Source organism: Salmo trutta, chromosome 26 (genome assembly GCF_901001165.1).
Source record: "Salmo trutta chromosome 26, fSalTru1.1, whole genome shotgun sequence".
Taxonomy (NCBI): Eukaryota; Metazoa; Chordata; class Actinopteri; order Salmoniformes; family Salmonidae; genus Salmo; species Salmo trutta.
In genome coordinates, this window is record NC_042982.1 from 30156015 (window position 1) to 30180390 (window position 24376).

The 24376-nt window shown below is 43.5% G+C and overlaps 1 protein-coding gene across 1 annotated transcript; it reads left to right on the forward strand.

Moving 5' to 3' along the window:
* The first annotated feature begins 11107 nt into the window (after positions 1–11107).
* On the forward strand, positions 11108–23277 carry LOC115163636 (phenylalanine--tRNA ligase beta subunit-like). The gene is made up of 16 exons (XM_029715677.1): positions 11108–11229; positions 14467–14522; positions 14625–14779; positions 14919–14991; positions 15260–15375; positions 15828–15978; positions 16101–16209; positions 16337–16469; positions 16648–16699; positions 17628–17689; positions 20138–20345; positions 20451–20531; positions 20659–20751; positions 20996–21113; positions 21319–21471; positions 22938–23277. The coding sequence occupies exons 1-16, from the start codon at positions 11172–11174 to the stop codon at positions 23087–23089; spliced, it is 1770 nt and encodes a 589-aa protein (XP_029571537.1). The 5' UTR covers positions 11108–11171; the 3' UTR covers positions 23090–23277.
* Positions 23278–24376: the final 1099 nt, after the last annotated feature.

Here is a 24376-nt window from a genome sequence, read left to right on the forward strand (position 1 = left end):
TCCCTAGTCCGGAGCCTCCAGCGACGTTCCCTAGTCTGGAGCCTCCAGCGACGTTCCCTAGTCCGGAGCCTCCAGCGACGGTCTGCAGTCCGGAGTCTCCAGCGACGGTCTGCAGTCCGGAGTCTCCAGCGGCGGTCTGCGGTCCGGTTCCTCCTCCTCCGACGATCCAAGGTTGGGTGACACAAAAGCAGAGGGATCAGCGGGCGGAGTGGGGGTTACGCCCCGAACCGGAGCCGCCTCCTCTGCTGGAGGATCCGCGGAATGAGAAGGTTCTGTGTACTGCACCAGACCCGCCATAGATATTTGTCACCCTCCCTAACCCTCCCTTTTTTTGTTATTTTTTTGTTGTTGTTTAGGTGTGTTCGGAGTCCGCACCTTTGTGGGGGGGGGGGGGGGGGGGGGGGGGGTACTGTCACGTCCTGACCATAGAAAGCTGTTATTTTCTATGGTAGAGTAGGTCAGGGCGTGACAGGGGGGTTTTCTAGTTTAGTTTTTCTATGTTGTTATGTTCTTGTTTTGTATTTCTATGTTGGGTTTTGTTTGGGATGATCTCCAATTAGAGGCAGCTGGTCATTGTTGTCTCTAATTGAAGATCATATTTAAGTAGGTGTTTTTCCCACCTGGGTTTGTGGGAGATTGATTTGGAGTACGTATATGTTTACTCTTCGTCGCGGTTTGTTGTTTTTGTTCAGTCAGTTTATTTTGTATGTATTGCATAGTTTCACAGTGAAAATAAAATGTGGAACGACACACACGCTGCACTTTGGTCCGCTCCTTCCTTCGACAATCGTGACAGCATGGGACACATGTTTACATTGCCAAAGCAGGTGAAATAGATAATAAACAAAAGTGAAATTAACAATCAGAAACGAACAGTAAACATTACACTCACAAAAGTTTCAAAAAAATAAGGACATTTCTAATGTCATATTATGGCTATATATAGTGTAACAATGTGTAGATAGTTGAAGTACAAAAAGGGAAAATAAGTAAACATAAATATGGGTTGTATTTACAATTGTGTTTGTGCTTCAGTTGTTGCCCTTTTCTTGTGGCAACAGGCCACAAATCTTGCTGCTGTGATGGCACACTGTGGTATTTCACCCAATAGATATGGCAGTTCACCAAAATTGGATTTGTTTTCTAATTCTTTGTGGGTCTGTGTAATATGAGGGAAATATTTGTCTCTAATATGGTCATACATTTGGCAGGAGGTTAAGAAGTGTCTGAGCCCGGTGCCTCCCACCATTAGCTCTGACAAATTGAAAACCCTAGTCATTGACGACTCCATTACCCGCAATATTATACTTAAAAAGAATCAGCCAGTGATCATACATTGTATGATCCAGGGGGCAGGGCTACCGACATAAAGGTTAATCTGAAGATGGTGCTGGCTGAGGTTTAAACTGGCGAGTGTAGACTGTATAGGGATATTGTTATTCACATCGGCACCAACAATGTTTGGATTAAACCATCAGCAACATAACTTCAGCATGTAACTTAGCTAGAAAGATGTGTTGGCATCGAGTAATTGTCTCTGGCCCCCTCCCAGTTAAGGGGAGTGATGAGCTCTACAGCAGACTTGCACAACTCAATCACTGGTTGAAAACGGTTTTCTGCCCCTCCCAAAAGATAGTGTGACTCCCCCACAAACAGGACTAAGCCTGGCCTGCTGAGGAGTGATGGACTCCATCCAAGCTTGAGGGTTGCTCTCATCTTATTTATCAACATAGACATGGCTCTAACGCTCCTAGCTCCACAATGAGATGGGGTGCAGGCCAGGCAGCAAGCTGTTAGCCAGCCTGCCCGCTTAGTGGAGTCTGCCACTAGCACAGTCAGTATAGTCAGCTCAGTTCTCCCCATTGTGATCGTGTCTGTGCCTCGATCTAGGTCAGGAAAAACTAGACATGGCTATCACGTTTAGGTAAGACCCAGATGCAGACAGTGTCGAAGTAACACAAGTTTTTACAACAACAGGGGCAGGCAAACAGGTCAAGGCTGTCACGTCCTGACCATAGAAAGCTGTAATTTTCTATGGTAGAGTAGGTCAGGGCGTGACACGTTTTTTTTTTTCTAGTTTAGATTTTCTATGTTGTTATGTTCTAGTTTTGTATTTCTATGTTGGGTTTTGTTTGGGATGATGTCCAATTAGAGGCATCTGGTCAGCGTTGTCACTAATTGGAGATCATACTTAAGTAGGTGTTTTTCCCACCTGAGTTTGGGGGAGATTGTCTTTGAGTTAGTGAATGTTTTACCTCTGCGTCACGGTTTGTTGTTTTTTGTTATTCAGTTTATTTGTATGTATTGCATAGTTTCACAGTTTAATAAAGAAAATGTGGAACGATACACACGCTGTGCTTTGGTCCGCTCCTTCATCCTACGACAACCGTGACAAAGGCAGGCAAGGGTCAATAATCCAGAGCTTCCGGCGACAGTTCCCAGTCCAGAGCTTCCGGCCACAGTTCCCAGTCCAGAGCTTCTGGCGACTGTGCCCAGTCCAGAGCTTCCGGCAATGTTTTACAGTCCGGAACCTCCTGAGACGGCCTGCAGTCCGGAACCTCCTGAGACGTCCCGCAGTCCGGAACCTCCTGAGACGGCCGCAGTCCAGAGTCTCCAGCGGTGGTCCGCAGTCCAGAACCTCCGGTGATGATCCACAGTCCGGGTCCTTCGGCGACGATCCAGGGTCTGGTGACGACCGTGACAAAGGCAGGCAAGGGTCAATAATCCAGAGAGGGTGTAAACGGTCCAGAACAGCAGGCAATCTCAGGGTCAGGGCAGGCAGGGGTCAATAATCCAGAACAGTGGGGTAAGGTACAAAACGGCAGGCAGTGTCAGGGTCAGGGCAGGCAGAAAAGGTCAAAACCGGGAAGGACTAGAAAACAGGAGCAAGAAACAGGCAGGAGCAGGGAAACAAACGCTGGTAGGTTTTACAAACAAAATGACCTGGCAAAAGACAAACAGAGAACACAGGTATAAATACACAGGAGATAATGGGGAAGATGGGAGACACCTGGAGGGTGGGGTGGTAGACAATTACAAAGACTGTTGAAACAGATCAGGGTGTGACAATTGCGTGTTCGACTTAGCAATCACACTGGAATAAAGACCTCATCCATTCCTGTCACTATCGAAAGAGATTGTGATAATATCTCACATCTCAAAATAGGACTACATAATGTTAGATCCCTCACTTCCAAGGCAGTCATAGTCAATGAACTAATCACTGATCATACTGTAACCTTGATGTGATTGGCTTGACTGAAACATGGCTCAAGCCTGATGAATTTACTATGCTAAATGAGGCCTCTCCTCCTGGATATACTAGTGACCACATCCCCGCACATCCCTCAAAGGCAGAGGTGTTGCTCACGTTTACGACAGCAAATTTCAATTTACAAAGAAAATAAAAAATACATTTGAGCTTGTAGTTATGAAGTCTCTGCAGAAGTCTATGAAGTCTATATTGTTTACAGGCCTCCTGGGCCGTATACAGCGTTCCTCACTGAGTTCCCTGAATTCCTGTCGGACCTTGTAGTCACGTTTTTGGAGAAGTCCATAGACCCACTCCAAAAGGCTTTCAGAGCCATCATCGACTCAGTGGTGTTTGTCCAACATGAATCCGGACCTATGCATTGCCACAGTCATACCAAGGATCTAGTTTTGTCCTATGAAATAAATATTGTGGATCTAAAAACAAATCCTCATAATCCTAGACTATCGGACCACCATCTTAATATGTTCGCAATCGCAACAAATAATCTACTCAGACCCCAACCAAGGATTATCATAAAGCTCTGCCTTATCTCAGCTCACTGGTCACCATAGCAACACCCACCCGTAGCGCTCCAGCGGGTATATCTCACTGTTCATCCCCAAAGCCAACACCTCATTTGGCCGCCTTTCCTTACAGTTCTCTGCTGCCAATGACCGGAACAAATTGCAAAAATCATTGAAGTTGGAGACTTATATCTCTCTCACTAACTTCAAGCATCGGCTGTCAGAGCAGCTTACCGATCGCTGCAGCTGTACACAGCCCATCTGTAAATATCCCATCCAACCAACTACCGACCTCATCCCCATATTTGTTTTTTGTTTTTTTCTTCTCTTTTGCACATCAGTATTTCTACTTGCACTTCCTCATCTGCACATCTATCACTCCGGTGTCAATTGCTAAATTGTAATTACTTCGCACCTATGGCCTATTTATTGCCTTACCTCCTTACTTCCTTTGCACACATTGTATACAGATTTTCTATTGTGTTATTGACTGTTTATCCCATGTTGTTGTTTTTGTCACACTGCTTTGCTTTATCTTGGCCAGGTCGCAGTTGTAAATGAGAACTTGTTCTCAACTGGCCTACCTGGTTAAATAAAGGTGAAATAAAATAAAAATAAAAATATTGACTACGTCTGTCCTAGCTCGGATTGCCTCATCTGCTCGTCGTTCCCTTATGCCATAGTTTGTACATCTCAATTGTCAGTAGAAACCACATTTGTTTAAGCAAGTCAGCCTATCAGCCATGTTTTTAAATCAGGCAGTAAATGAGGCTGTCACGTCCTGACCAGTAAAGGGGTCATTTGTCATTGTAGTATGGTCAGGGCATGGTAGGGGGTGTTGTTTTTGTGTGTTTTGGGGTTGGTTTATTTAGAGGGAATTTGTTCTAGTTGTCATTTTCTATGTTCGTTTTCTATGTGTGGCCGAGTATGGTTTCCAATCAGAGGCAGGTGTCTTTCGTTGTCTCTGATTGGAAGCCATACTTAGGCAGCCCTTTTTTCCTTTGGGTTTGTGGGTGGTTGTTTTCTGTATAGCCTGTGTGCCTTACCGAACTCTTTTGTTGTTTGTTTATTTTGTTTGAGTCTTCTCTCTAAATAAAGTAAGAAGATGAGCACTATACTCGCTGCGCCTTGGTCTGTCCCTTACGACGCTTATGACAGAGGCTGAATAAACGGTTTCGCTGCCAGACAAGGCTCCGATGATAGCCAGGTGTAGCGGTGGTAAGGATCACTCCATGGCGCTAAAAAGAAAGCTCTGCTGTTGGGACAGCTTTTTGTAGGCCCTAACAGTTTGTGGGCATCGTTTGTCACTGTTATGGTGCAATTAATGTATTGTTTAGTGTTGTGTTGTGTAGTGGCTTTGCTGGCATGCATCCTCCAATTGGCTAACTTGTGTGGCGGATGAATCAGAATTAGTTGGGTAACATAGATAATTAAGATGTTTTATTTGCATAATATGCTTATGTGAGATAATTGTCATTAGAATGTATCCCTTTGGACTCTGGTGTCTTTCAGTTGCACTTTTCCCTCAGCTGGGGCTCAGTCACTTGGGGCCCAGACAGGGGAGAGGTCTGACTTGTCTTTTACATGTCCCTGGTGCTATGCAGAATATCAGAAAGGGAAGAGGACAGAATGGAACATTGTCTACATATGTGTGTGTGTGTGTGTGTGTGTGTGTGTGTGTGTTTTACTGAGGATGGGTATCTATGAGATAGCACGGACAGAGGAGATTTACGATGTCTTTTGATAATAACGCCTAAAGAGCATTCCAGAGGACATGAGCTAATGGTTCTGTTCTATACCATACCAGGGAGAGACGGTTCCAGTTTGGAGTAGGAGGACCAGACACTGGTCTATACAATGAACACTGTTGATACAGCAGTTACTGTCTGCTATGTTTTATAGATATCTTTCATACAAAACTTAACCTTGTGACCCATTCTATGTATCTGTGGTTCGTCATGTACGTTGAGAGGGGTGTATCTTGGCTATAAAAGCTCCTTGTACTTTTGTGTAATCACTTTTCAATGGTTCATTAGAGCTAGCGCACCATTGAAAGTCAAAGAGCTTTTGCAAAAAGCTCTTAATTATTAAAGATGTAGTTTAAGTATAACTCTGACTGGTGTGTGAAGTTTGTAACTCTCCTCATTTGGTAATGCAGAAATTAGCCACCACACTTGTCGTGCTGCTGCTCCAATTTCAACTTTTCTGTCTGCGGCTATGGAACCCTGACCTGTTCACGGGACGTGCTACCTTATCTCGGACTTTCTGTTTTGACCCTCTCTGTCTCTCTCGGAGAAGGACCTAAGCACTAGGACCATGCCTCAGGACTACCTGGCCTGATGAGTCCACCTGGTCGTGCTGCTGATTCAGTTTCTGCTGTTTTGGCTGTGGCTATGGAACACCAATCTGTTCACCGGACATGCTACCCTGTCCCGGACCTGCTATTTTGCGACCCTCTCTCTCCCTCCATCTCTGTCTCTACCGCACCTGCTGTCTCGACCTCTGAGTGCTCAGCAATGAAAAGCCAACTGACATTTACTCCTGAGGTGCTGACCTGTTGCACCCGCTACAACCACTGAGATTATTATTTGTTATTTGACCCTACTGGTCATTAATGAATGTTTGAACATCTTGAAGAACGATCTTGCGTTTAATTAAAAATGAGCCAAGTGGATAAGAGTGTTGGTCCAGTAACTTAAAGGGTTCTGGTTTGAATCCCAGAGCCGTCAAGGTGGAAAAATCTGCATTCTGCCCTTGAGCAAGGCAGTTAAGCCCCAACAACAACTGCTCTCCAGGCATTGATAACGTAGACATAGGAAAATTATTTTGGAATTTGTTCAATTAGTCAATTGTTGACAGTGTCCCAAAATGTTCTGCTTGTCAGCAATCACGTTTTCAAGATATGTAACTTTCAAAATACAGAAATCATCCCTGTATGATGCAATTTGCAACACATGATGCAAAATGCTCATACAGGGAGCCTGGTTCATCTCTAGGTTTCTTCCTAGGTTCCTGCATTTCTAGGGAGTTTTTCCTAGCCACAGTGCTTCTACATCTGCATTGCTTGCTGTTTGGGATTTTAGGCTTTCTCTATCGGGATTTTAGGCTTTCTCTATCGCACATTGCGACATCTGCTGATGTAAAAAGGGCTTTATAAATACATTTGAAAGTTACATATCTTGAAAACTTGTTTGCTGACAAGCGAAACATTCTGGGACTATGTCAACAATGGACTAATGAAACAAATACCAAAAAATAGTTTTGGGGTGAAGTTTTCCTTTAAGGCAGCCCCCACACCTATCTGATTCAGAGGGGTTGGGTTGAATGACGGATTACCAGGACGTGTACTCTGAGCATGCGCTGACCAACTGGCAAGTGTCTTCACTGATATTTTCAACCTCTCCCTGACTGAGTCTGTAATACCAACATGTTTCAAGCAAACCACCATAGTCCCTGTTCCCAATGACACTAAGGTAACCTGCCTAAATGACTACCGACCCAGAGCACTCACGTATGTAGCCAAGTGCTTTGAAAGGCTGGTCATGGCTCAAATCAACACCATTATCCCAGAAACCCTAGACCCACTCCAATTTGCAAACCGCCCCAACAGATCCAGAGATGATGCAATCTCTATTGCACTCAACACTGCCCTTTCCCACTTGGACATAAGGAACACCTATTTGAGAATGCTATTCATTGACTACAGCTCAGCGTTCAACACCATAGTGTCCTCAAAGCTCATCACTAAGCTAAGGACCGTGGGACTAAACACCTCCCTCTGCAACTGGATCCTGGACTTCCTGACGGGCCAACCCTGGTGGTAAGGGTAGGTAACAACACATCCGCCATGCTGATCATCAACATGGGGGCCCCTCAGGGGTGCATGCTCAGCCTCCTCCTGTACTCCCTGTTCACTCATGACTGCACGGCATGACTCCAACACCATCATTAAGTTTGCAGATGACACAACAGTGATAGGCCTGATCACCGAAAATGACGAGAAAAACCAGCCCCGTCGCGGACCACGATGTCTTGCTCCCAGACAGACTAAACAACTTATTTTCTCGCTTTGAGGGCCACTGACATGGCCCGCTACCAAAACCTGCGGGCTCTCCTTCACTGCAGCCAATGTGAGTAAAACATTTGAATGTGTTAACCCTCGCAAGGCTGCAGGCCCAGACGTCATCCCAGCCGCGTCCTCAGAGCATGCGCAGACCAGCTGGCTGGTGTGTTTACGGACATATTCAATCAATCCTTATCCCAGTCTGCTGTTCCCACATGCTTCAAGAGGGACACCATTCTTCCTGTTCCCAAGAAAGCTAAGGTAACTGAGCTAAATGACTTCCGCCCTGTAGCACTCACTTCCGTCATCAGGAAGTGCTTTGTGAGACTAGTCAAGGACCATATCACCTACACCCTACCTGACACCCTAGACCCACTCCAATTTGCTTATTGCCCCAATAGGTCCACAGACGACGCAATCGGAATCACACTGCACACTGCCTTAACCCATCTGGACAAGAGGAATACCTATGTAAGAATGCTGTTCATCGATTACAGCTCAGCATTTAACACCATAGTACCCTCCAAACTCGTCATTAAGCTCGAGACCTTGGGTCTCGACCCCGCCCTGTGCAACTGGGTCCTGGACTTCCTGACGGGCCGCCCCCAGGTGGTGAGGATAGGTAACAACATCTCCACCCCGCTGATCCTCAACACTGGGTCCCCACAAGGGTGCGTTCTCAGCCTTCTCCTGTACTCCCTGTTCACCCACGACTGCGTGGCCATGCACTCTTCCAACTCAATCATCAAGTTTGCAGATGACACTACAGTGGTAGGCTTGATTACCAACAACGACGAGACGGCCTACAGGGAAGAGGTGAGGGCCCTCGGAGTGTGGTGTCAGGAAAATAACCTCACACTCAATGTCAACAAAACAAAGGAGATGATCGTGGACTTCAGGAAACAGCAGAGGGAGCAGCCCTCTATCCACATTGACGGGACAGTAGTGGAGAGGGTGGAAAGTTTTAAGTTCCTCGGCGTACACGTCACGGACAAACTGAAATGGTCCCCCCACACAGACAGCGTGGTGAAGAAGGCGCAGCAGCGCCTCTTCAACCTCAGGAGGCTGAAGAAATTCGGCTTGTCACCAAAAACACTCACAAACTTTTACAGATGCACAATCGAGAGCATCCTGTCGGGCTGTATCACCGTCTGGTACGGCAGCTGCTCCACACATAACCGTAAGGCTCTCCAGAGGGTAGTGAGGTCTGCACAACGCATCACCGGGTGCAAACTACCTGCCCTCCAGGACACCTACACCACCCGATGTCACAGGAAGGCCAAAAAGATCATCAAGGACAACAACCACCCGAGCCACTGCCTGTTCACCCCGCTATCATCCAGAAGGCGAGGTCAGTACAGGTGCATCAAAGCGGGGACCAAGAGACTGAAAAACAGCTTCTATCTCAAGGCCATCAGACTGTTAAACAGCCATTACTAACATTGAGTGGCTGCTGACAACATAGTGACTCAACTCTAGCCACTTTAATAATGGAAAAATTGATGTAATAAATGTATCACTAGCCACTTTAAACAATGCCACTTTATATAATGTTCACATACCCTATATTACTCATCTCATATGTATATACTGTACGCTATACCATCTACTGCATCTTGCCATCTTGATGTTATTAAATGTGTCACTAGCCACTTTAAACAATGCCACTTTATATTATGTTTTCATACCCTACATTACTCATTTCGTATGTATATACTGTACTCTATACCATCTACTGCATCTTGCCTATGCCGTTTGGCCATCACTCATTCATATATTTTTATGTACATATTCTTATTCATTCCTTTACACGTGTGTGTATAAAGAAGTTGTGAAATTGTTAGGTTAGATTACTTGTTAGATATTACTGCATGGTCGGAACTAGAAGCACAAGCATTTCGCTACACTTGCATTAAAATCTGCTAACCATGTGTATGTGACAAATAACATTTGATTTGACAGCCTATAGGGAGGAGGTCAGAGACCTGGCCGTGTGGTGCCAGGACAACAACCTCTCCCTCAACGTGATCAAGACAAAGGAGATGATTGTGGACTACAGGAAAAGGAGGGCTGAGCACGCCCCGATTCTCGTTGACGGGGCTGTAATGAAGCAGGTTGAGAGCTTCAAGTTCCTTGGTGTCCACATCATCAACAAACTAACATGGTCCAAGCACACCAAGACAGTTGTGAAGAGGGCACGACAAAACCTATTCACCCTCAGTAGACTGAAAAGATTTGGCATGGATCCTCAGATCCTCAAAAAGTTCTACAGCTGCACCATCGAGAGCATCCTGACTGGTTGCATCACTGCCTGGTGTGGCAACTGCTCGGATCTCTATACCAGATGGTGTCAGAGGAAGGCCCTACAAATTGTCAAAGACTCCAGCCACCCTAGTCATAGACAGTTCTCTCTGTTACCGCAAGGCAAGCAGTACCGGAGCGCCAAGTCTAGGTCCAAGAGGCTTCTAAACAGCTTCTATCCCCAAGCCATAAGACTCCTGAACATCCAGTCAAATGGTTACCCAGACTATTTGCATTGCCCCCCACTCCCCTCTTTTACGCTGCTGCTACTCTCTGTTATTATCTATGCATAGTCACTTTAATAACTCTACTTACATGTACATATTACCCCAATTACCTCAACACTGGTGCCCCCACATATTGACTCTGTACCGGTATCCCCTGTATATAGCCTCACTATTGTTATTTTAATGCTGCTCTTTAATCATTTGTAACTTTTATTTCTTAGTCTTTTATATATATATTTTTAAATTGGGGTTGGGGGGGTTTAGAAACTGCATTAATAAAACATTTATTTGATTTGACTAGTTGGGAAATAAACAAGCGCAGACTGGCAAAAATCGTTTTGAACAGTCATCCAACTCTGAATTTCAATTTGGGAATTAGGGCCTCTTTCTTGAGCTCCAACTTTCCGACCTGAATGTCACTGACGTCAAGATTTGACCTCGTATTCTTCTGAGTTCTGAGTTTAAAAAAATAATAAAAACTAAAAATAAGAGTTCACCGTTGTCTTGAAACGACCATAGTTATCGTCTTTCCCTTCTCACCTGGGACTGGTAGACCAACAAGGGGTGAGTTCACAATACAACGGTTCTACCCCGTTACACTTGGTCTTCGATAGTCCAGTGTGACTGTGAATTAACTATTTGAAATGGCCGTTTATGTTATTCGATACAAAATGCGACTTTTGGTAAGAGTAGTGCTTTACCAATAATTCAGACTGGCATTATCCCGGACAGCTACAGCCGGTTTCGAGGGGTCCTTCAGTCTTGGAGGAAGGATTTGCAGCTAGCGGTTAGCCGTGGTCAACATGCCGACTGTCAGTGTCAAAAGGGATCTTCTGTTCCATGCCTTGGGCAGAACATACAGTAAGAAATGTTACTTACCATATCAAGTAATAGATATTCAGTAAATTTGACAATTAATCTAGTATGTTTCTGCGTTGTGTTTTCAGACAGAAGGAACGTGGCTATAGCTAGCTAGTTAGCGGCTGCATGTTTTAATGGATGGGAAAAGTGTTAGCTAGCTTCAGCTAACAGCAACTCATGCGGTGGCAATAACAGCGTTTCGCTCATTTTGTGTGTTTATCAACATATCACATATTTAACATACACAACAACGGCATTTACTCAGTTTCTACTGAATAGTGATTGACAACAGGTTTGATAGTGTTGACAGAACTTTTTAATTTTTTTATCAAAATACAGATCAACAATTTACATTCTTACATCAAAACATTACGCAGATATTAATGAGAAAATACTGGGAAAAAATAACCAATTCTAGTGCAATTGTAATCACTCTGAAAAAAATCTTATTGTAATGCTTTAGGAAAATATTATTCTTGTTATTGTTCACTAGGGTTAATGTTTTAATAAAATAGTTAAATTCAATAAAAAAAAATGTAATTTTGGTATATCATTTTTGTTTGAATGAAGTATTTGGCAACAAGAATAATTAAAAAAATAATTTCAGTGGTCTTGTTATCATTGCAATAGTAACATATCTTTCATGTCAAAAACATGGGTAGTGTTCATAATGGTAAATAAGTATTTTGCAAGGTTTTCTCACCTTCTTTTTCACAGAAAACACATCATCAATAGCCCAAAATGTAGATATCATAGAATTACATGGATATATCTTATGTAAAATTTTGAAGTGCACTTCCTTAACTTTGTTTGGTATACAATATTTGTAAGGGTTTAACCATGCATTTTTCCAGACAATGTCAGGAATAAGCATGTTCCAGAAAAACTTTCCTCTCTGTGTAAGTTGGTTTTGTGAATGAAGAATTTGTCTTATATATTTATTACAAGATCTCTCAAGTAAGCACACACCTTCCAATCTGAGTTCTGGATATTTGTGATCATTACCAAAACTAAGATGAGTTTTCATTAGTGCAGTTAGACCACTGGGAAGTTGGAACGGCTTTGATCACAGAAATAAACTCTCTGAAGGTATTGGAAACTCTTTCAATGTTATAAATTGTTCATACGTGAGAATATTACCCTTGTTGTCGAAAACATCAAGAACAAAGTCAATATTCCTCTCATGCCAGCTAGGGTAGAACAATGGCTTATTCCTTACAGTTATGTCTGAATTATTCCACAAAAGAGCTTTATGAGGGGAGAAATTGTGCAGGAAACATATTTTCCAGGCCATTAAAGCTTGTTGGTGAAACCTAGACAATTTAGCAGGTAATCTTTCATGATATAATTACATTTCAGTAAAAATTGAAGACCTCCCAACTTAAACACATTATTTGGAATGAAATACCATATTGATTCAGTATTGATAAAGCATCTTTTCAACCAGTTTATCTTGAAAGTGTTATTTATGTCAACAAAATCCAACACTTCTAGACCGCCTTCAGCTTTTTTGTTAGAAAGGACTGACTTTTTTAGTTTGACTTATTTTTCCAGATAAAGTCAAGAAGGGTCTTATTGATCTCGTTACAAGTTGCAGGATTTACACATAACGATAATGAGGGGTACACAAAACGAGACAGTCCCTCTGCCTTGAACAGAAGTACTCTCCCAATTATAGAAAGATCTCTTTGTAGCCAATTATTAAATATATTTTTGGTTCCCTTAATTTTAGGAGAGGAATTCAAATGTTGTCTGACTAAGTGGTTTTTTTGACAGATGTATTCCTAAATATTTAACACAGTCCTTTACAGGAATATTTTCTATTTCTTTATCATCAGAGTCAAATAAACATAAGATTTCACATTTAGAAACATTCAGTTTTAATCCTGATGCGATAGAAAATGCAGTTATAGTATTAAGGGCATGGGCGACCTGATGTTTGTCTCTTAAAAGAGTAGTATCATCAGCCAGTTGGGAAATTTTAATTTCTTTGTTAAAAATGGTTAAGCCATACAAATTTGCATTATTCAGAATATCTAGAGAGTTCCACAACCAAAATGAATAAAAATGGCGAAATTGGGCATCCCTGACATACACTTATGTTGATACTGAATCTTTTGGAAGTATAAATAGTTCTGTGTTACTAAACCTTAATATCTTTGTAAAACATGCAAATTACTTTGATAACATTTTCACCAAATCCAAAAATGTTAAGAGACCTAAAGAGAAATTAATGTTCAATTGTGTCAAAGGCTTTACAGAAGTCCAAAAATAAGACAACTGCATCTGAGTCAATTGCATCTGAATAATCCAAGACTAAGACTAAACGAATGTTAGAGTTTATGTGACGGCCCTTCATAAATCCTGTTTGAGTCTCATTAATAATGGTATCTATTCCTTTCTTTAATCTTTTGGCATAAACCAGAGCAATCAATTTGTAATCAATATTTAATAAAGTAATTGGTCTCCAATTGTCAATGAGAGAAGGGTCTTTATCGGGCTTCGGAATCAATGAAATAAGGCCCTCTTTCATAGTGGAGACCATTTCCCCACTTTTAATGCAATCTTGAAACATATTAAAAAACGGGTCTTCTAGTAACTCCCAAAACTGTCTCTAGAATTCAACTGACAGGCCATCAGGACCAGGTGATTTCCCTTTTTTCATTGAATTCAGAGCCTCTCCAATTTCTTCAATTGACACAGGTGAATCGCAAACTGAGTGGAAATCATCCTCAATTACAGGGACACAATTCTGAATGTGGCAAATGTAGCTTTCACAACCATCTTCCTGAAATTGAGAGCTGTAAAGGTTTTCATAAAAGGAATTGACAAATGATGATATTGTAATGGGATCTTTGCATAAAACATCGTTCATTTTGAGTGCAGTTATAGATTTTCTTTTGTAGTTTCTCTTTTCAAGTGCAAAAAAGTAACTAGTGTTTCTTTCCCCCTCTTCAATCCATTTTGCTCTTGACCTTACAAAGGCACCCTTTGCCAGATCCGTGTAAAGCTGTTCTAATTGTAGTTGTAAAGAAAGTGTTGACAGAACTGATGCTTGTTATTTCACAACGATTGCATCATTTCCCAGTCCAGACCTATCCTACCCTGCTACTGACTGACCACATAGCTACGTCCATTTAACTAGTAAAATATAACTCAATTAAGAATGGAGGTGTGACCAAAATACATGCATTGTTCCAACAGATATTAAAATGTTGTTCTCTTTTTTCCTTTCAGCTGATGAAGAATTTGATGAGTTGTGTTTTGAGTTTGGGCTGGAGCTCGATGAGATTGTGAGTAGAAGACTGAGGATGAACCTCAACCATATCCACTTGTTTGTGTGATAACCAATTTAGTATTTTCGGGCTAACCATCCTCCTAACCCTGTCCTTCAGACGTCAGAGAAGGACATCATCAGTCGTGAGCAGGGGAACACCAAGGCAGAGGGGGCATCTGATGTGATTCTGTATAAGATTGATGTCCCAGCTAACCGCTATGACCTGCTGTGTCTAGAAGGACTGGTCAGGGGCCTGCAGGTCTTCAAGCAAAAGTATGTAAACGCATCTAGATGGAAAATTGTGTGCTTAAACATGACTCTTACGTTGCCAAAGTACTTCAGCTTGTGCTGCTTTATCGTGTGTGTTGTCTTCAGCCGTGTATTGACTTCTCCATGTGTGTTTGCGCTCCAGGATGGAAGCCCCTCGCTACAGGCGTGTGAGTCCAGCCAGCGGAGAGCCACAGAGGCTGGTCATCACAGAGGAGGTGGGTGGAAAAAACATGGACTTTTAGTTTAATGACCTGGGTTCTGGGCAGAGTGTAGGGTTGTTTCATACATCTTATCATGAATGAACCACCACCGTAGTCCTTTGTGACAAGATGATTAATTAAGATATTGAACTGTTGATGAACGACTCTACATTTGTAGAGGCTGTGCAAAGGAGCCTTTGGGTCAAGTGTTGGAAGTAAAAGAGTGGAATTTTAGAGATGAGTGATAGAATCCTGACTCGGAGTGTGGGTGTGCCTGTCGCAGACGGCTGCTGTGCGACCCCACGCTGTGGCTGCAGTCCTCAGGAACATCACCTTCACACAGGAACGCTACGACAGCTTCATCGAACTACAGGAGAAACTCCATCAGAATGTCTGTAGGTTAGTCAGACGCCTAATACATCTCTACCTTCACAGAAAAATATATATAATTCCCACACATAAGTTTGACCAACTCAGTGGCCTTGAGGTTAGTGTCCGCCCTGAGATTGGAAGGTTGGTGGTTCGTTCCCCAGTCGAATCTTACCATAGGCTTTGATGCCTCTATGCTTGGCATTCAGCATTAAGGAGATGTCCAGCAGGTGTACATGTATATAAAACTGCCTTAAGCTACAGAAATAGGAGATAGGCTCCTGGCCCTATGAGCCGTTCTGGCTGGACAAGGCTTACTTACGCACACCATTTTACCTCTGCATATTTGTCAACGTTTTGGTCAGATAATTTTTTTCAATACCATGTCTCATACTTCAGTGATGGCTTTCAGTGTGTTCTTCTCTGGGAGTCTCTGAGATGTGTTGTCTCAGGGGAAGTTGTGACTAATCTGTGCTCTGTAGGAAAAGGACTCTGGTTGCCATCGGCACCCATGATCTGGACACCATTTCAGGCCCCTTCACCTACACAGCTAAACCACCTGGTGACATCCGCTTCAAACCTCTCAACCAGGCAAAGGAGTACACCGCACAGGAACTCATGAGCCTCTACAAGGTGAGCAGGGATTGGCAACAAAGATTATGAGCCTCTGTAAAATGAGTTGTGATTGGCTATGGCTAGAGATCTTTTATTTCTCTCATCCAATGTTTCGATTTCTTTGTATTTCTCCCTCTCAGACAGACAGCCACTTGCGACACTATCTGCACATTATTGAAGACAAGCCTGTATATCCTGTCATCTATGACAGCAACGGCATTGTACTGTCTATGCCTCCAATTATCAATGGTGAGGACACACACACATAACCACAGGTTACATGCCAAACTATAAACCTAGTGGACTTCCAATATTGATTAACCCATCGTATGCTGTAGATGCTTTTCTAACATTCTTCCCTCTGTTGTTTTTTTAGGGGACCGTTCCAAAATCTCCTTGAATACAAAGAATGTTTTTATCGAGTGCACAGCCATTGATCTTACCAAGGCAAAAATCGTGTTGGACATGATGGTGACGATGTTCTGCGAGTATTGTGAGGAGCCTTTCACGTGAGTCCAAGCAACAGCTGTTTAGATTTTTATCACTGAAATGAAATAACTAATAGCTGAACCTAATGTTTTTGTGTGTAAAATAAGACCATGAATTAGTGGAAATGATAGCGATAAGTTCCTTTGCCCGGCCCCACTTTAAAATACTCCTCTTGATCTATGTCCTGTTATCTCTCAGGGTAGAGGAGGCTGAGGTGGTGTACCCAGACGGCAGGACCTGCCTGTACCCGGTACTGTGTCCACTTACCATCACTCTGCAGTCTGTTTCCTTTTGTGGGGAAAATATACTCAACAAAAATATAAACGCAACATGTTAAGTGTTGGTCCCATGTTTCATGAGCTGAAATAATATACATTTTCCATACGCACAAATTATTATTTATCCCAAATTTTGTCCACAAATTTGTTCACATCCCTGTTAGAAAGCGTTTCTCCTTTACCGAGATAATTTGTCCTACTGACAGGTGTGACATATCAAGAAGCTGATTAAACAGCCTGATCATTACACAGGTGCACCTTGTGCTGGGGACAATAAAAGGCCACTCTAAAATGTGCAGTGTTGTCACACAACAAATTGCCACAGATGTCTCCTTTTGAGGGAGTGTGCAATTGGCATGGCATGCTGACTGCAAGAATGTCTACCAGAGCTGTTGCCAGAGAATTTAAATTCAAATTTCTCTACCATAAGCCGCCTCCAACATCGTTTTAGAGAATTTGGCAGTACGTCCAACCGGCCTCACAACCGCAGACTACGTGTAACCATGCCAGCCCAGAACCTCCACATCCTTCTTCCTCACCTGCGGGATCGTCTGAGGCCAGTCACCTGGACAGCTGATGAAACTGAGTAGTATTTCTGTCCGTAATAAAGCCCTTTTGTGGAAAAAACGAATTCTGATTGGCTGGGCCTGGATCCCCAGTATGCCTTCCCAGGCCCACCCATGTGAAATCAATAGATTAGGGCCTAATTAATTTATTTAAGTTGACTGATTTCCTTATATGAACTGTAACTAAGTAAAATCGTTGAAATTGTTGCATGTTGCGTTTATATTTTTGTTCAGTATATATTAGAACTTGCTCATCAATATTTAAATTCAGACTATCCCCATTCTATTATTTTCCTAACCCTCTACCTTCCTGATATACCATGTGACCTCTCAGGAGCTGGCTTACAGGAAGGAGACTCTGTCAGCAGACTTTATCAACCGCAAAGTTGGCATCAGGTAACTAAGTGACTTGAAATAATACCCAACCCTGTTTCTGGAGATCTGGGGCGGCAGGTAGCCTAGTGGTTAGAGCGTTTGACTAGTAACTGAAAGGTTGCAAGATCAAATCCCCGAGCTGACAAGGTAAAAATCTGTCGTTCTGCCCCTGAACAAGGCAGTTAACCCACTGTTCCTAGGCCGTCATAGAAAATAAGAATTTGTTCTTAACTGACTTGCCTAGTTAAATAAAAAAAAAATGGGAATGAGGGCTACTTACAGTGTTGGAAAGGGATCACAGCAGTGATTGAATGAGGGTATGAGGCATGAGTTGAGATGTTCAGAGGCTTGACCAGTGCAGGACAGGATTTGACTGGGAAGACAAACAACACACTACACAGACAAAAGAGCTAAGAATGAATTAGTCCAAGCAAGGAGTAAAATGTATCTGTAATAATGTGATTGTGTATGTGATTGACTCTACATACAGTAATGAGAGAAAATTGATACTCACAGTGCTTGGAGGGGAAACATTCATGTGCCAGTGGATGAGCGGGCACGTGGCATCAGTTCATGTCAAGCGAGAGTCGACAATGGTAGTAGAGTGGAGTAGTCATCACTGCTTAATCAGGGAACATGAGGGGACTTGGCTGCAAAAACAAATAGCAGATACATTCCATTACAGCTGTGCCAACCCTTATCATCCACATACCTGATGATAACTGACAACAGCAAGCAGACTGGTGGCACAATAGGTCCCAGAGCAGTGGGGCAATTTTTAAGTTGATTAGACTGAAACAATGTCTTGTTTTCATCCGATATAGCATGTCAGATTTCTAATGTTTAGGTGTAGCCTAGGCTGCTGCAACATTTATGCCATGAGATTTTGCTTGTCTGTCCAGAGTGGTTGTGTTATCATCTTTGTTAAATAAGTACTGGAGAAAAGTGGAAAGCCTCCCTGAGTGCATGTGAAAAAATGCGTTGCATCAACCTCTCTCATTAATCTAACATTTGGAAGCTATCAAATCATTTGGAATTGTTTCGACATCCCAGAAAAGACAATTGAAAGTTCGATATGTTCAGCAAGTAAAGCATCGTAATGTGCAATTACCTCTGCAAGCTCCTTGTAGTTGCCCCTGTTAACCGAACTTTCCCTCTGGTCGTGTCCTCTAAAAGCAAATTCTTGCATGCCCTGCTTTTGTTTTTTAGTTTAGCTGAACGATTGACGATTCTTCATGTCACTATACCCACCTTTCGACCAAGGCTCAGACTTTCCAAAAAGCAGGGAAGGCCAGCAATACAGGTGGCCTGATGACAGGCTCCCTGTTAACCAGCTATACATTTCACACCAGTTTGTATTGAATGCCCTCACCTTTTCATCCTTTATCATGAAACTGATCTCAGGCAGAGGTCGACCCTCTTTTAATTTGCACCTTTTCCGTGTACCCCAGAGAATGAAAGGGGTTCTTTAACAAAAAGGCCACAACATTTTCGGCAGCGTTGGCCATTCTACCATTCTGGCAGAGAAAACAGCACACTCATGCTGGTAGCTAGCTAGCTACTGAAGTTAGCAAGGCAAATTTAAATAAATTGCACTAACTGGACACAAAAAAAATCTAAAACCAAGAAAACAATTTATAATGTACCTCCTCCGTCTCCTGTAACTTGAAAAAATGAATTTGAAATGAATAATATCCCCAAAATGCTCAACTATAACTCTTCACTCTTAATCTCTATCCAACAATGTCACCAAGCCTCTCAACACACAGAACCCCCATAATGCTCTGCGGCACAATCCCAATACAACACACTAGGTTCATTCTCTGAATGAATAATTCTATGATTGGATGGCAAACATGTCAGTTCATACTGCAAAAGCTTTCATTGGTTGGAAGACGTCCTCCGGAAGTGGTCATAATTACCATGTATGTCTATGGAAGGGGGTGAGGCCTACCCGCCTCCTAGGTTTTGTATTGAAGTCAATGTAGCCAGAGGAGGACTGAAGTTAGCTGTCCTTTGGCTACACCATGGTGCTAGCCCAGACAGTGCTGTTGAACTTACTGTAGACCTTCATTGCAAAACAGTGTATTTTAATAAATTATTTGGTGACATATGAACATATTTAGTATAGTTTTATCTGAAAAGGATATGTGTTTTAATGTTTCACAATTTGTATTTTTTATTCAATTTCACTGAGGAGGACGGTCCTTCCCTTCCTCTTCTGAGGAGCCTCCACTGCAACATTCCTGCAGATGCTTATAAATGGTTTACATTGTACCTATTTAGCAGACACTCTTATCCAGAGCGACTTACATGAGCAATTATGGTTAAGTGCCTTGCGCAATGATGACATTTTTTTACCTAGTCTGTTCGGGGATTCGAACCAGCAACCTTTCAGTTACTGACTCAATGCTCTTAACCGCTAGGATACCAGCCGCTGTTTGTTTGTAATGGTTTGTTTGTCTCCAGTGAGTCGACTGAGCATATCGCCCAGCTGTTGACCAAGATGTGCTTGCGCTCAGAGGTCACAAGCGACGGCAAACAGATCGAGGTAGAGATCCCGCCCACGCGCTCTGACGTCATCCACGCCTGTGACATCATGGAGGACGCTGCCATGGCGTACGGTTTCAACAATATTCCCCGCACCACGCCGCGCACCTACACCGTAGCCAATCAGGTGAGGGTATTCTTCAGCAGGTTATTCAGGAGTGAAGTTGATTGGTTGTTGACTGGAGCTGCTGGTTGGGTGGTATTGTTTTCTATCTCATGACTGTGTTTTTAGCTCCCGCTGAATAATCTGTCAGAGCTGCTGAGACAGGACCTGGCTGCTGCTGGATTCACAGAGGCCCTCACCTTCGCCCTGGTAATGACACCTCACTCTCTCTACCTTTGTGGACTCCAGGAAGAGTAGCTTCTGAAAAAGCTAATGGGGATCCAAATTATAAACATGCACACACATTTTCATGTGTTTTATCTGTCTTCCTGTGCAGTGTTCTCAGGAGGACATAGCTGACAAGCTGTTGAAGAACATCTCAGAGACCAGAGCATGTCACATCTCCAACCCCAAGACAGCTGAGTTCCAGGTGGACCACCATTACCATGGATTAATCATGTCTCTATGATAACATTATAAACTGCCCCCCTTTAGTCTCTGAATGATCTCTTACGATTGGTATAAATTACAGCAATTATCAAGTCAACCAGTTGAATGGATTCTATTACCTCCTGTTGATGTGAGTGTTTCCTACATAAGAGAGTGTGCTGTGTGACTCGGGTTGGTCAGCGGCTGGTGGTGGTGGTAACAGCAGTGCTCGTCTTCTCCACCAGGTGGCGCGCACCACCCTGCTGTCAGGCCTGCTGAAGACTGTGGCTGCCAACAGGAAGATGCCTCTGCCTCTGAGGCTGTTTGAGATTTCAGACGTGGTGCTCAAGGATGAAACCAAAGGTGTGTGGGTGTGACCCAAGTATTCATCATGTAGTGTATTCACAGATATGTGTAGAAATAATGTCATTGTATGCCTACCTTTCTAATTTCTTTATTAGGACAAACATGAATGTACATACTGATTCCCTCATACTCAAGAAGACACACTGTCATTATCAGTTTCAGACATCCTAATGGCCACGTTGTCCTCTGCTCTCCCCCTCAGACGTGGGGGCCAGGAACAACCGTCGTCTGTGTGCTGTCTACTACAACAAGAGTCCTGGGTTTGAGGTGATCCACGGCCTGATGGACAGGGTCATGCAGCTGCTAGAGGTCAAACCAGGTCAGGGCAATGGCTACCACATCCAGGCTGCCGACGGTAAGACAACCAGGGAGCCATCTCACTAGTTTAAACTGGACTCTCTCTCTCACTCATTCACCCCCCCACCGATGTGCGTGTCTCCTGCCACAATCAGACATAGGGGAAATCGATGGGCTCAAGTACCACAGAGAGGGAGGGATGAGGTTGCAAAGAGGGAGAGCAGGGGTGCGGAGGACAGAGAGAGACTTGGAAATCAGGGGATAGAGAGGGAGCGTAAGAGCATGTAGTTTCAGCAGGGGGAGTCAGACTGCATGTGAGTCACGTCTGCTGCTGCAGCAGTGCCCCTGCCTGGGTTTACAGGGAGATAGACTGGCACATCCACGGGCATTTAGACTGCCTGAAACAAACACACTTACACAGCTACAAAAAAACACTTCAACTGTTACATTTACACAACTAGCAAACTATTATGCAGCCCAGACACACAACACACATGCAAAAAAAGATGTGCTCCTCATGTCTGTGTGACCTTAACCCCATTACAGGGTCATGATCTTCTGCAGGACCTCCCACAATGTTACCCTATGGGGAGAGGGAGGGACTCTTAAGGAGCAGATGCCCATGTTTCACTTAACTGTCAAATTCAGCCCTTCCCGTTCACTGTTAAAGGCATGCTTGACTGTCTGGTTAGTGTTGACCTTGGCTCAGAGAGAATGAATCTGAGAGGGTTTTCAGGGTGGGTGGAATAGGTTGTCACTTGTCAGGCTGGCTGGCTTGAACTTAGCTATTAGTGTACCATTTTTAAAGACTGGTTGTCATGGCGCTGCCCTGCTTTCGAAGAGACACAATGTGGAGCGCTTTCTGTTGCTAGTTAGGAGTTAGCATCTGAACGGTGAGCTAAGGAGTACATTAGCTTTTAGGAGCAAAGCAACGTGGGAAGAAGTGAAGCACCATGGGAGAAGAGAACAGAACAGCATAGTAACGGAACATGTCTGTGGAAGTGGAGTCATAGCAACCCTGAGCCTAGATGGTCTCCTTGAACAGGCTCTAGCAGTCATTGTTTTAAAAAACCTTGTCAGTGAGTTGTCTCACATCAAATGTTATTTGTTACGTGCCGAATACACCAGGTGTAGACCTTATAGTGAAATGCTTACTTACAAACCCTTAACCAACAATGCAGTTTTAAGAAAATACATTTAAAAAAAGTAAGAGATAAGAATAACATGATTAAAGAGCAGCAGTAAATAACAATAGTGGGGCTATATACAGGGGGTACTTGTACAGAGTCAATGGGCGGGGGCACCGGTGTCGAGGTAATATGTACATGTAGGTAGAGTTATTAAAGTGACTAACTATTCCACACATCTGAGAATAGTTATGTCTCATTATCTCTTGAGTCTCTCGTCTGTGTGGAAACATTTATTCAGACTACACTTTTGACGTTTATTTTCACTGGACCACTGAGAAGCCTCATCACCTCTCCTTCCTTCCCACCCCCCTCTTCTTTTTTTCCCCAATTTCAGATTCCACCTTCTTCCCTGGTCGCTGTGCTGAGATCTTTGCGCGCGGGAAGAGCATAGGACGCCTCGGGGTCCTTCACCCTAATGTCATCAACCGCTTTGAGCTCACCATGCCATGCTCCGCCCTGGACATCGACATCGAGCCCTTCCTGTGATGTCACACCCAGACACACACTGAACTTGTAAGACCAGTAAACTCATCAACCAACACAGATTCATTTGTTCATGCTCAGTCCATCCCAACACAGGTGTTCCCAGCTTTTTTTGTGTTTTTTTTTAAGGAAATATCACATCTACATAAGTATTCAGACCCTTTACTCAGTACTTTGTTGAAGCACTTTTGTCAGCGATTACAGCCTCAAGTCTTCTTGGGTATGATGCTACAAGCTTGGCACACCTGTATTTGGGGAGTTTCTCAAATCTTTCTCTGCAGATCCTCTCAAGCTCTGTTAGGTTGGCTGGGGTGTGTCGCTGCACAGCTATTTTCAGGTCTCTCCAGAGATGTTCGATTGGGTTTCAGCCCGGGCTCTGGCTGGGACACTCAAGGACATTGAGACTTGTCCCGAAGCCACTCCGCGTTGTCTTGGCTGTGTGCTTAGGAATGTTCGCCCCTGTCTGAGGTCCTGAGCGCTCTGGAGCAGGTTTTCATCAAGGATCTCTCTGTACTTTGCTCTGTTCATCTTTCCCTCAATGCTGACTAGTCTCCCAGTCCCTGCCGCTGAAATACATCCCCACAGCATGATGCTGCCACCACCATGCTTCACCGTAGGGATAGTGCCAGGTTTCCTTCAGACGTGATGCTTGGCTTTCAGGCCAAAGAGTTCAATCAGCCCAGAGAATCTTGTTTCTGAGGGGCTTTAGGTGCCTTTTGGCAATCTCCAAGCGGGCTGTCATGTGCCTTTTACTGAGGAGTGGCTTCCGTCTGGCCACTCTACCATAAAGGCCTGATTGGTGGAGTACTGCAGAGATGGTTGTCCTTCTGGAAGGTTCTCCCATCTCTACAGAGGAGCTTTGTCAGATTGACCATCGGGTTCTTGGTCACCTTCGTGACCAAGGCCCTTCATTCCCGATTTGCTCAATTTGACAAAGTGGCCAGCTCTAGGAAGAGTCTTGGTGGTTCCAAACGTCTTTTATTTTAGAATGATGTAGGACACTGTGTTCTTGGGGACCTTGAGTGCTGCAGACATTTTTTTCCCAGATCTGTGCCTCGACACAATCCATGGCTTGGTTTTTACTCTGACATGCACTGTCAAATGTGGGATCTTTATATAGACAGGTTTGTGCCTTTCCAAATCATGTCCAATCAATTGGATTTACCACAGGTGGACACCAATCAAGTTGTAGAAACATCTCAAAGATGATCAATAGAAACAGGATGCACCTGAGCTCAATTTCGAGTCTCTAGGCAAAGGGTATGAAGTTATTTCAGTTTTTTTTATTTA

Coding starts and splice junctions, on each gene's coding strand:
- LOC115163636 (XM_029715677.1), top strand. CDS start 11,172: ATGCCGACTGTCAGTGTCAAAAGGGATCTTCTGTTCCATGCCTTGGGC. Junction 17,690..20,137: donor AACCGCAAAGTTGGCATCAG/GTAACTAAGTGA, acceptor GTTTGTCTCCAG/TGAGTCGACTGAGCATATCG. Junction 21,114..21,318: donor GCTCAAGGATGAAACCAAAG/GTGTGTGGGTGT, acceptor TCTCCCCCTCAG/ACGTGGGGGCCAGGAACAAC.